Source organism: Drosophila hydei, unplaced genomic scaffold (genome assembly GCF_003285905.1).
Source record: "Drosophila hydei strain 15085-1641.00,03,60 unplaced genomic scaffold, DhydRS2 tig00000060-arrow-pilon, whole genome shotgun sequence".
Taxonomy (NCBI): Eukaryota; Metazoa; Arthropoda; class Insecta; order Diptera; family Drosophilidae; genus Drosophila; species Drosophila hydei.
Genome location: NW_022045656.1, coordinates 7,198,968 through 7,215,031, shown reverse-complemented (window position 1 = coordinate 7,215,031; position 16,064 = coordinate 7,198,968). Strand labels below are relative to the sequence as shown.

General features: G+C 35.8%; 4 protein-coding genes across 7 annotated transcripts in view; all 4 read right to left on the bottom strand.

The window, feature by feature from the left end:
- Window positions 1-16,064, bottom strand: part of LOC111595466 (hemicentin-1) — a 174,413-nt gene that overhangs the window by 104,717 nt on the left and 53,632 nt on the right. The window lies entirely within an intron of this gene.
- LOC111595477 (axoneme-associated protein mst101(1)-like) lies at window positions 2,696-4,037 on the bottom strand. The gene has a single exon (XM_023309244.2). The coding sequence runs from the start codon at window positions 3,971-3,973 to the stop codon at window positions 2,939-2,941; it is 1,035 nt and encodes a 344-aa protein (XP_023165012.2). The 5' UTR covers window positions 3,974-4,037; the 3' UTR covers window positions 2,696-2,938.
- Window positions 5,983-7,085, bottom strand: LOC111595481 (axoneme-associated protein mst101(3)). The gene has a single exon (XM_023309251.2). It carries the CDS (start codon window positions 7,013-7,015, stop codon window positions 6,188-6,190), a length of 828 nt encoding a protein of 275 aa, XP_023165019.1. The 5' UTR covers window positions 7,016-7,085; the 3' UTR covers window positions 5,983-6,187.
- LOC115483802 (axoneme-associated protein mst101(2)-like) lies at window positions 10,426-14,977 on the bottom strand. The gene is made up of 5 exons (XM_030226121.1): window positions 14,710-14,977; window positions 13,577-14,172; window positions 12,832-13,486; window positions 11,517-12,222; window positions 10,426-10,459 (listed from the first exon to the last, which is right to left on the bottom strand). Exons 1-5 carry the CDS (start codon window positions 14,975-14,977, stop codon window positions 10,426-10,428), a joined length of 2,259 nt encoding a protein of 752 aa, XP_030081981.1.

Genomic DNA, 16,064 nt, shown 5'->3' with positions numbered 1-16,064 from the left:
ATCCTCTTCAGTTTCTTTCTTTTCAGTACATTGCTTTCTTTTCTCAACTATCTTTTTGATTTCATTTCCCTCCATACATTTCTTATCTCTATCATCATTCATTCTAGTGCCTTCCATATCAGACTTTTTCTCGTTAGGTTTCTCTCCTTTCTTATTATTCTTTTCAACATTCAGATCGTTCTCATTCTTGGAAGCTTTCAAATCACTTTCGAATTTTTTATCCCTCTGTGTTCCTCGTTTCTTCGAATTGTTAGACTTTTCTTTCCGTGATTTTCGACCCTTAATTATACCGTTTTTCTCAGTTGCAGCCACCTGTTTTGCGGAAGAGTTTTCCTCTTTCTGTTGAGTTTTAACATTTTTTTTCGTATCTTTGCGCTCACACTTCTGAGACTCAGCATTTCTTTTATTTTTTTCGGCAGATTTCTTACTTTCCTCGCACATCTCTTTCAACACCTCCATTTTGCACATGTTCTTAATTTGTGATGCCACACATTTGTGAAAAAGCGTAAGCTTCTTCTGTTCAGTTTTTGTTAGTTTTGGACGAATCAAGCATATATCGCTCCACTGTTTTCTTATAGTTTTCTTTAGTTTTAATAGGTATTGATCTTTCGGACTGTCTGGATTTTCTGTAGGTTTCGGATTATCTTTACTCAATTTTAAATACAGACATATATTTTCTATTGGGTCGATCTCAGATTCCGTTTTGCTCGCAGATTCCTCACATTTTTTTGAATTAGATTCATTAGCGTTGTTATTTTCACAGCACTCTAATAACTTTCTAATCTTTTCTTTTTTGTCTATCAGTGCGCAATTTTTATCAAGCTGCTTTTCATACTTAAGCTGATCTGCAGCTTTCTTCTTACACTCTTCAGCCATCCCTTTTTCAAGACACGGCAACATACTCTGCAATACTTTTTGTTCGCTCTTCGGCATTGTCTTTATTTCCTTAGCCAACATTTTCTTTTGTTCCGCCATACATAGTTCCTCGAACAGCTTAAGTTTATCTGCATCTCTTTGTTTTTCAATGTCACAGTCTTCTTTACTACTCCCATTCTCCACATGTTCCGTGGGTTCTTTCTGACCATCTGTTGTTTTCTTACTACAGGAATCAGAGCCCGAATTACTTTTCTTACTGTACGGAATGCGTTGTAAGTTGTTTACCGAGTCTCGCGGCAAACACTTTGGATCCAGAGACTCACTTATGATGGAAATACTTCTGTACATGGCCTTACGCAAAACCCCGCAATAAAAACGGCAAAACAACATGGTGAACTTTTAATATATAATTTTGTGGTGCGAAATCCAAAATCTATATAATAAACTGTTAATTTTGTTGCTTCAATTGTGGTTTTTGCAAAAATTTTGACATTATTAAAAAACGAACCTAACCTATTTTAGATGATTCTCTATTTTAGACTGAGGTGCTTTTAAATTCAACACAGCATATTCTAAAGTGAAATCATAATCAGCAAGCATTCCAACCGAAACTGGTTTGCATACAGTGGGCGTTTTTCGATCTGTCATTCAATATTCGAATAAAACAAAAATAAAAATGTTTGCAAATTTTTCTAGATCAATAAAATGTACATTAATGTATTATATTGGTGGTGAAGTCCAACCTACATCTTACAACGTCTTATCTGTAAGCATCTGTCGTATAAGCCACTGAGTAATTTGTATCCATCCTCAGTGTATTTGCACATATCTTACGCGAATCTCAACAACTATGAAAGTGAAATAATTTAATTTTTAGTTTTCTAGCTTATCTACCGTTAAATTTATATTTTGTTGCTGAATAGAACTGACTGGAAATACAATATATATTTTATAATAAATACTTTATGGTATAAAAGAAATCATAAAACCTACGACACAATAATAAATGAGATTTATTGTTTTTGATATACATGATATTTGTTTTTCTTCTTTCGACCTTTAGCTCTGCATTAGCATTCTTATCTGTCGTTGTAGGGTTTTTTTTTCCATTATTTTACCTTCTTTTTCAGAATTATTTTCCAGGTTATAACATATTTTTATTTTATTTTTTTTTTTAACAATCTTCTATTGTCGTTATTTTAATTGAAAAACAAAAATCACTGAAAGTCTATTGAATACCACGATAGTTTCGATCGACAAAACGAATTAAGCTTTTTAACGTAATTTGACTTGCACAATACATCTTTTTTTATTTATATATAAAAATGATTTAAACCTCTTAAATAATGATTGATACGTCAAACTGATTTATTAGCTTAAAAATTGGTTTTATAAGATCGATATTAACAATGATGGAGCTTGTTGGTTAATATATTTATAATCATATACTAAATATATCGAAAGTAAGCATTTTCGCATTAAAAACAATTTATTAAATATTTAGTCGACCAATATGCTAGGGCAAGAACTAATATTTCCTATGCATAACCTATAGCTCTTCTGTTGAGGGATCACCAATTTAAAAACCAATTGCTTTCAGATGCTAAATTACTCAATTGCAGTGAGCACGCAATGAGCATGCGCAGGAAGAGAACACTTTGACTGAAACAAGTGTATACGAACCATTGTACGGAAGGTTAAATTTCGACATGGAAATTTACCAAATCAGAAACTACTTCACACTAAGATAATGCTACATTATGCGAAAAGTGAAAGTTTACAGTTTAAATATAAATAAATAATTTATTGTCTTTCTCTAGTTTATAACGTTTAAATTTATATCTTATCCAAATTTACCATCTTCGAGCAGTTCGACCATCTAAAGCTTCTGGAAAACGCAAAACCTACATAATCTACTTCAACACTTCAGTCCCTTGTACCTCAGGAGCCTCATCTTTGTTTTATTTAGCCGCATTGGTGATAGCGGCCTTGGCAGAGTCTTTGAGCCCTTATGGTTGAAATGAAGTCTTTCTTTCATGTTGCTTAGTAGTCTTTGACAGACTTACTTCTTTGGCTCACACTTTTTCTGTGCAGCCGCACATTTTTTCTTAAGAGCTTCTTCCTTTGCTTTTTTAGCTAACATTGCACACTTATTCTTCATATCATTTTTCTTTCCATTCTTTTTACCCTTATCACTACCACTCTGTTTACTTCCTTTTTCACCTGCTTTCTTTGCGCACTTTTTCTTTTCAGCAGCTTCTTTTGCTTTTTTAGCTAATTCAGCACACTTTTTCTTTTGAGCAGCTTCTGCACATTTTTTCTTCTCAGCGGCTTCCTTCTCTTTCTTAGCAGCTTCTGCACACTTTTTTTTCTCAGCGGCTTCCTTCTCTTTCTTAGCCCTCTCTTCACACTTTTTCTTTTCAGCGGCTTCCTTCTCTTTCTTAGCCCTCTCTTCACACTTTTTCTTTTCAGCGGCTTCCTTCTCTTTCTTAGCCCTCTCTTCACACTTTTTCTTTTCAGCAGCTTCCTTCTCCTTTTTAGCAGCTTCTGCACACTTTTTCTTTTCAGCAGCTTCCTGCTCTTTTTTAGCTAATTCAGCACACTTTTTCTTTTGAGCAGCTTCTGCACATTTTTTCTTCTCAGCAGCTTCCTTCTCTTTTTTGGCAGCTTCTGCACATTTCTTCTTCTCAGCAGCCTCCTTCTCTTTTTTTGCAGCTTCTGCACATTTCTTCTTCTCAGCAGCCTCCTTCTCTTTTTTGGCAGCTTCTGCACATTTCTTCTTCTCAGCGGCTTCCTTCTCTTTCTTAGCAGCTTCTGCACACTTTTTCTTTTCAGCAGCTTCCTTCTCCTTTTTGGCGGCCTCTGCACACTTCTTCTTTTCAGCTGCTTCCTTCTCTTTTTTGGCAGCTTCTGCACACTTCTTCTTCAGATCCCCATCTTTACCCTTGGCGCTTTTCTTACAAAACGAAACCTTCTGAATAGTGTTAAAAGTGGATTCTGGTAGGTACTTGCAACCGGAAGAACCAGTTAAAGTAGAAAAAGTTCTGAAAATAGCTTGGCGCGGCACAGCGCAAACAAAACGACTTAAGAAACTCATGTTAAACTGAAAAATTTTAATAAAATTTAAAAATTTAAAGTTTTGAAAATGTCAGCTTAACTTCTACAATTTTAAAATTTTGTAAACCAAAATTGAACTGTGCCAAATGAATGATTGAGTTAGACTGAAGAAATAATAACATCCCCATCAGTACCTATGAAATTGAGACAAACATAGTATGCCCAGCATTTTTTTTTTGTGTTTAAAAGATTAGGGGTGTTTAGTTGGAAGTGCCCGCCTAGGGAGTACCCTGCCTAGGGAATACCCTTTACCCCAATGCGAGATACACTGAATCCCGTCCGAGCTACGTTTTTAAATATACTCCACAGTTGGTGTCGGACTTGGAGATATCCTGACCCCAGTCCTATCTAGGTTTTTCAATATTTTCGACAATTTCTAGCTAGTATTACAAAGCACCAATATTACGAAACCGATATTCGAACCAACATTGCTTAAGCAACTCGCATCAGCTTTACCAACACCGCTCTTTCTTAATTAAAACAAAAAAAAGGAAGAAATCTTTAGTCTAGACTAGGAGATGCCCTGATCCCATCCCTATCTGCGTTTTTAAATATTTTCCGTGGTTTGTATCGAGTATTCATAAAAAAACTGACATTACAACACCCAGATTCGAGCCGACGTAGAAATACGCAACGCGCATCAACTCTACCAACACTAGTCGCTTGAGAGCGCCGCCTCTATCAACGCAGTCGCTGCACTACTTGCAGAAAGAGTTGCAAAATTGAAATTAAGTAGCAGCTGATAATTCAGTATAATTCAATCGCAATTTCGATTCGTCGAATAGAAAAGAATACACGCATGTGAATGTATGTGTGCACACGTATAGGAAAAATAGAATAATTAGCCACACGTTTTGTTTAATAACTCCTGTATTAGTTTAATAGATTTTAATGAAATTTTAAGCATATGGTCTACATCTTCTATTGGCTTGGTTAAGATTCAACCGCCGTCACCTAATGACCCTAGTTCCAACTAAACTGAAATTTTAAGAATTTTGGAAAACTGGGAACAGGTATCCAAAAACCTATAAAAATTAAAATTGCTTAAAATATACATAAAACTAAATATAAAATTTGGAGGCTCTAGCTCTTAAGACGTACGAGATATAATTTATTAACTACATTTCGGTCATGATTTTATTCGATAACAATTAAATGGGAATAGTTATGCGCGTGGTATACACGGACCTACAAAATTTCAAGTCTCTTATAGATACTGAGATCGAAAAGTTCACACAAACGGATAAGCGGGCAGACGAACAGACGGAAAGCTAAACAGATTTCAATCGACTCGGCTTGTCGTCCTAATCAAAAATATATGTACTATATGAGGTCTGCCACGCCTCCGTCTGTGTGTTACACACGTTCCAACAATGCCGTTATAACCAGCTACGCTTCTCAAACTCTCTGAGTCCCACTGCAATCTTTGCGCAAATCAGTTTATCGTTAAAATGATCTATTCAAAAGCTCATTGCTACCGTTCCCTTTTTTGTGTTACTAAAAACTGCAATTGTTATGTTTATAGAATAAACGAAAGAGTTCTCTAGCTGAGACGACTCGACATTCTAGGATTCCGCTATATATATATTGCATTCAATACATACACGCGCATGCGTAAGCTGTTGACGCATGTGCTGTGCTTGGGCTGCAGCAGTACGGGCTTTATTACTATGGCAACTCATTATTTAATAACTTTTTATCTAGATATGAACTTTCTTGAAATTACGGCATCCAAATGCTTTTATTTGGTTCAGCCCAAGTTTCTGGTAATCGTGAATTTAATGGAAAGGGGAATGAGGGAAGTGTCCACCAATATCTTATGCATTTATTACAGGAACCTAAACAGTAAATCTGACGTTGCCAACACTTACAGTACTCAAGCTACGCTTAAAAACCATTAGCCATTAGCACTTTAAATTGCGGGATCAGTAAACAAGACACCTCTTAACCCAAACCGCTAAATTAGCGGTCAATGAAAAAGGGTTTATATACACATCGTATACTTTATTACAGCATTCTTTTTTCATTGTGTTCTGTAATCCATTTAACTATATGGGCCCAAAGTTAACGCTTCAAACGTCCATTATTTTTAAGATCACTTTTTGTATAAAGTGAACCCTTCTCTTCATTGTTTATCACAGCGTTACTTTTGCACCATATATTTTAAAAGAGTTTCACATATTAAGCCACCTTTTCATGTTTCTGAATCGGTCTTTTTAGCGTTTTTAGCAGCTTCTGCACACTTTTTCTGCAGAGCAGCCTCTTCACACATTTTCTTAAGAGCAGCCTCTTCACACATTTTCTTAAGAGCAGCCTCCTCAGCCTTTTTCTTTGCCTCTGCACACTTTTTCTTTGCAGCAGCCTCGTCAGCCTTTTTCTTTGCAGCAACCTCTTCAGCCTTTTTCTTTGCAGCTTCTTCTGCAGCCTTTTTTTTGGCAGCTTCTTCGCATTTTTTCATCATTTCTGCTTCTTTTTCTTTTTTAGCAAGAGCTGCGCACTTCTGCTGAAGTTCAGCTGCTTTCTTGGCTTCTTTTTCTTTTTTGGCAGCTTCTTCGCACTTCTGCTTAAACGCAGCCTCTTCACACTTTTTCCTTTCAGCTGCTTCCTTTTCCTTTTTAGCAGCTTCTGCACACTTTTTCTTTTCAGCAGCTTCCTTCTCCTTTTTAGCTAATTCAGCACACTTTTTCTTTTGAGCAGCTTCCTGCTCTTTCTTAGCAGCTTCAGCACATTTTTTTTTCTCCGCCGCTTCCTTCTCCTTTTTAGCGGCTTCAGCACATTTTTTTTTCTCCGCCGCTTCCTTTTCTTTTTTGGCTGCCTCTGCACACTTCTTCTTTGCAGCAGCCTCTTCACACTTTTTCTTTACATCTTCCGCTTCTTGTTTTGAATCACTGAATGGGAACCGCTGACATTTGTCGAATGAAGACCGAACTAGATAGTTTCTGTCCACATGGCTAGTCAGCGTGGAAACACCCCTGACAATGACATTACGTGGAAAAACAGAAGTAAACCGACTTAGAAGCATGGCAAATTTGGAAATATAAATTCGTTTATCAATCTACAATATACTAAAACAATAGCCTTTTTAAAAGCTCTAAATTTTGAAAATTTTAAATGCGAAAATGATTTTTGTCAGATGGTTGACTATTTGAGACTGGAGAAATATAATAATCAATAAGATCTCGTATGAAATGGAAATGGGATCAGCAAGCCTTGAAAAAGTCTATTTAAAGTTGTAAACAGTGTTTTTTTTTTTAATTTTTGAAATAGGATAATTTTCGATTAGGTTAATTGGCAGACCTCATAAGTCTTTCATGTAGTCATAAATCGTGAATTTATATGTAGAGGCACTTCGTCTCAAATTCTTAAGAATGGTTAATTAGCCTTTTCACCAATAATTCATAATATTATCATCCCTCAATTGCCAAAAAATTATCCACAAAAGATACTATATGTCGTGTAATGGGTAATAGATTTTGCGTTACTAGAATTTCTGCCTTGTGATCAAGCCTAACCACCGCCGATTAAAGCTTAGAAATTGATTAACATCTTACCTTGCCACCGGTGTGTTAAATAAATTCTATTTATACAATCATAAATATTAATACAACCAGTCCCACTATTTGAGTAAGCATCGTCGGTTGGATTTAACCAAAAAGTACGTGAAGCATTTAAATACGCTTGCACAGAATTTTTAGTTCTTTATATAGTTTATTACAGCACATTTCTTTTTTTTATTAATCTTTAATCTGGATGGCTTCAGAAAGTAAAGCGTTCTTTTTTATTACTGTAATGTCATTAAACCACCTAAAACATTTACCAAAAGACAATGGATTCTCCGGGATAGTAGAATTTCTTCCTTTTGTGCTTTACAAATTAATCATTGCCACTTGTGTAAAATACATTAAGATCAATTAAAAATTTAGGATATTTTCCATACTTTATTACAGCATATTCCTTTATTAATCTGATATCTGGATGCATATACGGATTTTGTAACGGAAAACTTTTTCTTTTTTTTAATGTTATGTCTTTTCAATGTTATCCCTAGCAGTCTTAAGAAATTTTGCTTACTCCATACTTCCCCGGACCCCTTTTGAACCATATAGTCACTTTTACGTTTCTGATTTGTATATATTTAGAAGGGTTCCACATATCTATTTTGCTTTTTTGCCTTAGTCACTCTTTCCCTTTTTACAACCTTTCTTACCACTCTTTTTGCACTTTTCTTTTAGAGCAGCTTCTGCACACTTTTTGTTTAGAGCGGCCTCTTCAGCCTTCTTTTTTGCCTCTGCACATTTTTTCTTTGCAGCAGCCTTGGCAGCCTTTTTCTTTGCAGCCTCAGCACATTTTTTCTTCAACTGAAGAGCAGCACACTTTTTATTGAGTTCAGCTTCTTTCTTGGCAGCCGCTTCTTTTTCTTTTCTGGCAGCTTCTTCACACTTCCTCTTCAAGGCAGCCTCTTCACACTTTTTCTTTTCAGCCGCTTCTTTTTGTTTCTTAGCAAGCTCTGCACACTTCTTTGCAGCTTCTTCTTTTTTCTTTTTAGCAGCTTCTTCGCACTTTTTCTTTTCAGCTGCCTCCTTTTCTTTCTTAGCCCTCTCTTCGCACTTTTTCTTTGCAGCAGCCTCTTCACACTTCTTTTTCGCAGCTTCTTCCGCCTTTTTCTTTTCATCATCACATTGTTTGCTAAATGAGAATCGCTGATAACTATCAAACGATGACCGAACTAGACATTTTTTATCGACGTGTCCATTTAAGGTGGAAACGCTTTTGGCAACGACTTTACGTGGAAGAGCACAGGCAAACCGACTTAGAAGCATGGTGAATTTTGATATATTAATTTATGTACCAAACTACAATATAAAAACACTAAATGAAAATTTTTTTAATTTTTTTTTTTTTTTTAACTATTAAATTTTGAAAATTTGTATACTCGAAAAAAACCTAAACCAGATGCTTCCCTATTTGAGACTGAATTAATATATAAATCTGAGAGAACTCTTATGAAATTGAAATGGGATCAGCATGCCTTGACAAACTCAATTTTGATTTGTAAACAAAGTGTCTTCAAAATTTTAACCGAATGCAAATCGGAGATAAATATGCGCTTTGGGCAATAGGATAATTGGCTTGTATGTATGTATACCTATTAAGAATGAGCTTCTATTCGACCGATTGGTAAAAGCTTCTGTAATTTTTTCATTGATTCTACTAAGAAATTATACAACGGAGTACGTAAATTTATAGTCTTGATTTGATTTTATATGACACATGCAGCCTGTAACCACGTCGATTATGGTCTTCTATATCCTGTTCGTTCCTTTTCTATAGTAACACAAAATATACAATAGTAGCAATGAACTCTTAAGTAGAGCACTTTAATGATAATGTTATATGCGCAAGAATTGCAGTGGGACTTTATGCAACATAGCAGGGTATAACGGCATTGTTAGAGTATGTGAAACCTATAAAAATATTCTTGATCAGGACGACGAGCTGAGTCGTGTGAGATCTGTCTGTCTTTCTGTACGAAACCATGAACTTTATCTGCTGGTCCGTATACAGCACTTATATCTAGATTTGTAAATAATCAATAACTATTTCCTATAATTTCTTTAAATTGAAGCTCAATTGCAAATATGTCCAATATGGTGAAAATTTTATATTTTTTCATTATTGCAATAGAATATGCAGAATATATCATATAATCATCGAAATCTGTTAAGCAATACGAAGTTATTAAACAAAACGATTGGCCAATTAGCATGCACAGTATGTTCAATGAATAAGGGGACTTTTAAGATATAGAATAGTGATTTTTTATTCGAAAAAGTCTATATTTAACTCCATACAACCTTTAGAACGATAAACTTATTTATATTTATGGCATCTAATGGAATGTTCTTTAACGCCTGTGTCACGGCTGCTTGAATGGCTTGAACATCATCGTAAAACGCTCCTTTTAAGGCAATTTTCAGTTTCTGCACAGATAACAGTCGTATGGTGATAGATCAGGAGAAACAAAAAAAATTAATATTTGCTCTGTGTCCCATTGTATTTTTACGACACAAGCACAAAAACATATCATTAAAAAGCACGTAACTTTTTAACCCGTCAACCGATTTAAAAGTGAGCCATGTACCTTTCTAATGTTTTCAACGTTTAATAAATGGCGTTACGTATTCTATAATTTAAATAAATTAATTAATATACTGTGTATGCACGTGCAATCAGCTGCAAGCTTACGCTTTTTTCCAATACATGTGCACAAATGCATTCTTGTCTATCGCCAAACTCGGTGATTGCACAATTTTTATTTACTGAGTTAATTCGATTGTGACAATTTTTCCCAAAAACGCGTACAATTACTTGAAATAGTTTGTTAAGGATTGATCGATTAATACAAATGTTTTCATATTTTAGCCCTCAAACTTAAGGTATGGAAATTAGGTTAGCCTCCCTAACACTGCAAATAGTAAAAACGGTTGATAATTAAATTGTAAATTTTAAAATTTATCATAAATTTTAAAATTAATTTATTGATCTGTACTTTATAACAAATACATTTCTATTTCATCTATATATTTCTAATTGAGCTTTAAATCATACTGGGTTAAACGTTCGTGACTAAAAATTTATTGTATACAAATATAAGATTTTAATTCTAAAAGTCCGTGGCGTCCTTAGCTTATTTCTGATCAGTTGTCCTTGTTCTTTTTCGATGCTTCCTTCCCATTAGTCTCAGTAGCCTTCTTAATCTTTTCTTTTCCACTATTGTTGATTTTAAACAATTTCTAGCTTCATACTTTTGGCGGCTTTTTTCCTAGCAGTCAGTCCGTTTCTTCCGATTTTCGTTTCGGCCCTTCTTTTTGTGTCCTTTCTTTTTATTTTTGGCCAAATCTTTACACCTCTTTTTCTTCTCAGCCGCCTCTTTTTCCTTTTTAGCCAATTTGGCACACTTCTTCTTCTCAGCTTCCCTTTTCTTTTTAGCCAATTTTGCACACTTTTTCCACTCTATCGCCTCCTTTGCCTTTTTAGCTAATTTTTCGCATTCTTTCTTTTCAGCCGCCATTTTTGCTTTTTTAGCAATTATCGCACATTTCTTCCTTAGAGCCGCTTCCTTTGCTCTTATAACAAGCTTTGCGCATTGCCTTTTAAGAGCTGCTGCCTTTTCAGCTTTTTCGCATTTTCTCTTTTCAGCTGCTTCCTTCTCTTTTTTGGCAGCTTCTGCACACTTTTTCTTCTCAGCGGCTTCCTTCTCTTTCTTAGCAGCTTCTGCACACTTTTTCTTTTCAGCTGCTTCCTGCTCTTTTTTAGCTAGATCAGCACACTTTTTCTTTTGAGCAGCTTCTTTTTCTTTTTTAGCAGCTTCTGCACATTTTTTCTTTTCAGCGGCTTCCTTCTCTTTTTTGGCGGCTTCTGCACATTTTTTCTTCTCAGCGGCTTCCTTCTCTTTTTTGGCAGCTTCTGCACATTTTTGCTTCTCAGCTGCTTCCTTCTCTTTTTTGGCAGCTTCTTCGCACTTTTTCATTTCAGCTGGTTCCTGCTCTTTTTTAGCTAGATCAGCACACTTTTTCTTTTGAGCAGCTTCTTTTTCTCTTTTAGCAGCTTCTGCACATTTTTTCTTTTCAGCGGCTTCCTTCTCTTTTTTGGCGGCTTCTGCACATTTTTGCTTCTCAGTTGCTTCTTTCTCTTTTTTAGCAGCTTCTGCACACTTTTTCTTCTCAGCAGCTTCCTTCTCCCTTTTGGCAGCTTCTTCACACCGTTTCTTTTCAGCGGCTTCCTTTTCTTTCTTAGCCCTCTCTTCGCACTGTTTCTTTTCAGCGGCTTCCTTTTCTTTCTTAGCCCTCTCTTCGCACTGTTTCTTTTCAGCGGCTTCCTTTAATTTCTTAGCCCTCTCTTCACACTGTTTCTGTTCAGCGGCTTCCTTTAATTTCTTAGCCCTCTCTTCACACTGTTTCTGTTCAGCGGCTTCCTTTAATTTCTTAGCCCTCTCTTCGCACTGTTTCTTTTCAGCGGCTTCCTTTAATTTCTTAGCCCTCTCTTCACACTGTTTCTGTTCAGCGGCTTCCTTTAATTTCTTAGCCCTCTCTTCACACTGTTTCTTTTCAGCGGCTTCCTTTTGTTTCTTAGCCCTCTCTTCACACTTTTTCTTTGTAGCTGCTTCTTTCTCCTTTTTGGCGGCTTCTGCACACTTTTTCTTTTCAGCTGCTCTCTTTGACTTTTTACCTAATTTTTTACATTTTTTCTTTCCCTTACCAGCTTTCTTCTTCAACTTATTCTTTTCCCCCGCTTTTTTTTCCTTTTTAGCTAATTTTTTGCACTTTTTCTTTTCGGCTGCTTTCTTTATCTTTTTGGCTAATTCCTCACACTTTTTCCTTTCAACTGCTTCCTTTTCCTTTTTAGCAGCTTCTTTGCACTTTTTCTTTTCAGCTGCATTCTTTATCTTTTTGGCTAATTCCTCACACTTTTTCCTTTCAGCTACTTCCTTCTCTTTTTTGGCAGCCTCTTCGCACGTTTTCTTTTCAGCTAATTCTTTTTCTTTTTTAGCAGCTTCTGCACACTTTTTCTTTTCAGCTGCTTCTTTCCTCTTTTTAGCAGTTTTTTCACACTTTTTCTTTTCAGCTGCTTGTTTCCTCTTTTTAGCAGCTTTTTCACACTTTTTCTTTTCAGCTGTTTCTTTCCTCTTTTTAGCAGTTTTTTCACACTTTTTCTTTTCAGCTGCTTCCTTCTCTTTTTTGGCAGCTTCTTTGCACTTTTTCTTTTCAGCCGCTTTCTTTTTAGCTAATTCCCTACACTTTTTCTTTTCCTTTAAAGCTTTCTTTCCTTTTTTATTACCCTTTTTTAACTTATTCTTTTCACCCGCTTTCTTTTTCTTAGCTAATTTTTTGCACTTTTTCTTTTCCGCTGCTTTCTTTATCTTTTTGGCTAATTCCTCACACTTTTTCCTTTCAGCTGCTTCCTTCTCTTTTTTGGCAGCCTCTTCGCACTTTTTCTTTTCAGCTGCTTCTTTTTCTTTTTTAGCAGCTTCTGCACACTTTTTCTTTTCAGCTGCTTCTTTCCTCTTTTTAGCAGCTTTTTCACACTTTTTCTTCTCAGCTGTTTCCTTCTCCTTTTTAGCTAATTTTTTGCACTTTTTCTTTTCCGATGCTTTCTTTATCTTTTTGGCTAATTCCCCACACTTTTCCCTTTCAGCTGCTTCCTTTTCCTTTTTAGCAGCTTCTTTGCACTTTTTCTTTTCAGCTGCTTTCTTTATCTTTTTGGCTAATTCCTCACACTTTTTCCTTTCAGCTACTTCCTTCTCTTTTTTGGCAGCCTCTTCGCACTTTTTCTTTTCAGCTGCTTCTTTCCTCTTTTTAGCAGATTTTTCACACTTTTTCTTTTCAGCTGCTTCTTTCCTCTTTTTAGCAGCTTTTTCACACTTTTTCTTTTCAGCTGCTTCTTTCCTCTTTTTAGCAGCTTTTTCACACTTTTTCTTCTCAGCTGTTTCCTTCTCCTTTTTAGCTAATTTTTTGCACTTTTTCTTTATCTCTGCTTTCTTTATCTTTTTGGCTAATTCCTCACACTTTTTCCTTTCAGCTACTTCCTTCCCCTTTTTGGCAGTCTCTTCGCACTTTTTCTTTTCAGCTGCTTTCTTTATCTTTTTAGCTAATTTCTCACACTTTTTCCTTTCAGCTGCTTCCTTTTCCTTTTTAGCAGCTTCTTTGCACTTTTTCTTTTCAGCTGCTTTCTTTATCTTTTTGGCTAATTCCTCACACTTTTTCTTTTCAGCTGCTTCTTTCCTCTCTTTAGCAGCTTTTTCACACTTTTTCTTTTCAGCTGCTTCTTTCCTCTTTTTAGCAGATTTTTCACACTTTTTCTTTTCAGCTGCTTCTTTCCTCTTTTTAGCAGCTTTTTCACACTTTTTCTTTTCAGCTGCTTCTTTCCTCTTTTTAGCAGCTTTTTCACACTTTTTCTTCTCAGCTGTTTCCTTCTCCTTTTTAGCTAATTTTTTGCACTTTTTCTTTATCTCTGCTTTCTTTATCTTTTTGGCTAATTCCTCACACTTTTTCCTTTCAGCTACTTCCTTCCCCTTTTTGGCAGTCTCTTCGCACTTTTTCTTTTCAGCTGCTTTCTTTATCTTTTTAGCTAATTTCTCACACTTTTTCCTTTCAGCTGCTTCCTTTTCCTTTTTAGCAGCTTCTTTGCACTTTTTCTTTTCAGCTGCTTTCTTTATCTTTTTGGCTAATTCCTCACACTTTTTCCTTTCAGCTACTTCCTTCTCTTTTTTGGCAGCCTCTTCGCACTTTTTCTTTTCAGCTGCTTCTTTCCTCTTTTTAGCAGCGTTTTCACACTTTTTCTTTTCAGCTGCTTCTTTCTTCTTTTTAGCAGCCTTTTCGCACTTTTTCTTTTCAGCTGCTTCTTTCCTCTTTTTAGCAGCTTTTTCACACTTTTTCTTTTCAGCTGTTTCCTTCTCCTTTTTAGCTAATTTTTTGCACTTTTTCTTTATCTCTGCTTTCTTCATCTTTTTGGCTAATTCCTCACACTTTTTCCTTTCAGCTACTTCCTTCTCCTTTTTGGCAGTCTCTTCGCACTTTTTCTTTTCAGCTGCTTTCTTTATCTTTTTAGCTAGTTCCTCACACTTTTTCCTTTCAGCTGCTTCCTTTTCCTTTTTAGCAGCTTCTTTGCACTTTTTCTTTTCAGCTGCTTTCTTTATGTTTTTGGCTAATTCCTCACACTTTTTCCTTTCAGCTGCTTCCTTCTCTTTTTTGGCAGCCTCTTCGCACTTTTTCTTTTCAGCTGCTTCTTTCCTCTCTTTAGCAGCTTTTTCACACTTTTTCTTTTCAGCTGCTTTCTTCTCCTTATTAGCAGCTTCTTCGCACTTTTTCTTTTCGTCTGCTTCCTTTTTCTTTTTTGCTAACTCCTTACACGCTTTCTTTTCATCTTCTTCCTTCTGTTTTTTTGCTAAGGCTGCACACTTCTTCTTTTCAGCTTCTTCCTTCATTTTTCTACCTAAGTCCTTACATTTTTTCTTAAGAGCCTTTTCTTTGCATTTCTTCTTTACTTCTTTTACCACACCTCTGATTTTTGCTTCTTCCTCTGCTTGTTCTTTTAGTATTTCCCTCTCCAGTTCCTTTTCTTTTTTTTCATCGTTCTTTTTCTTTTTCCCTTTCTTTTTGGGTTCGCTAGATTTGACATATCCAGCTGCTTTGCACATTTCGGCTATTACCCTTTTTCTGCAAATACTTTTAATTTTAGTCCCCATGCATTTGTAAGATGCTGCAAGTCTTTTCCTTTCATCTTCTGTAAAATTTTGACGACATTCACAAACATCTGCCCATTCGCTCTTGATGCAGTGCTCTAATTTTTGAGTGAATCTATTTTTAACCAGTTTCTTTCCTTTTTTAGCGCGGTTTTCTTTAGTCGATCTTTTCTTATTACCACCCCCAGATTTACCTTTGGTCTTTCCTTTCTTTGTCCGATCCTTGTCCCCCTCAGCTGGTGAGTTTTGATTGCATTCTTTTTCCTTTGACTTTTCTCTTTCGCATTTCTTTAACAATGCTTTAACTTTGTCTTTTTTAGATAGTGCTGCACACTGGACTGCAAGCTCTTTATCGGCAATGAGTTTAGCTTTGGCTATTTTTGTACATGCCTTTTTCATACCATCGGTCAGGCATTTCATCATACCCTGAATTAATATTCTGTCTTTTTCGCCTGAACATCGTATTTCTTCCGCTAATACTCTTTTTTGAACCTTTAAGCATTCCCTCTTGTATTCCCTTATTTTAGCTTGTTCTTCTTCTTTCTGTTTCTGTTTTTTCTTATCTGCCGCTGTCTTGTCTGCATCACACCTGATCTGGTTCGAGTCGTCCGTTGATTCATTTTTTCCAGTATTACTGAAAGATAGCCGCTGGAAGCTGCTAAGACCACCTGAATGTTGTGACTGGTCTATATACTTGTTAAGAAAAGTAAAACTTCTAAGGATGGGCTTCCTCAGACAAATGGAGGAGCATCTACACAAAGACATCAGAAAATGTTTTCAAAATTTAGTGCCAAAGGCAAAACCAAAAAGTTTAAATTAAAAAAGTAAG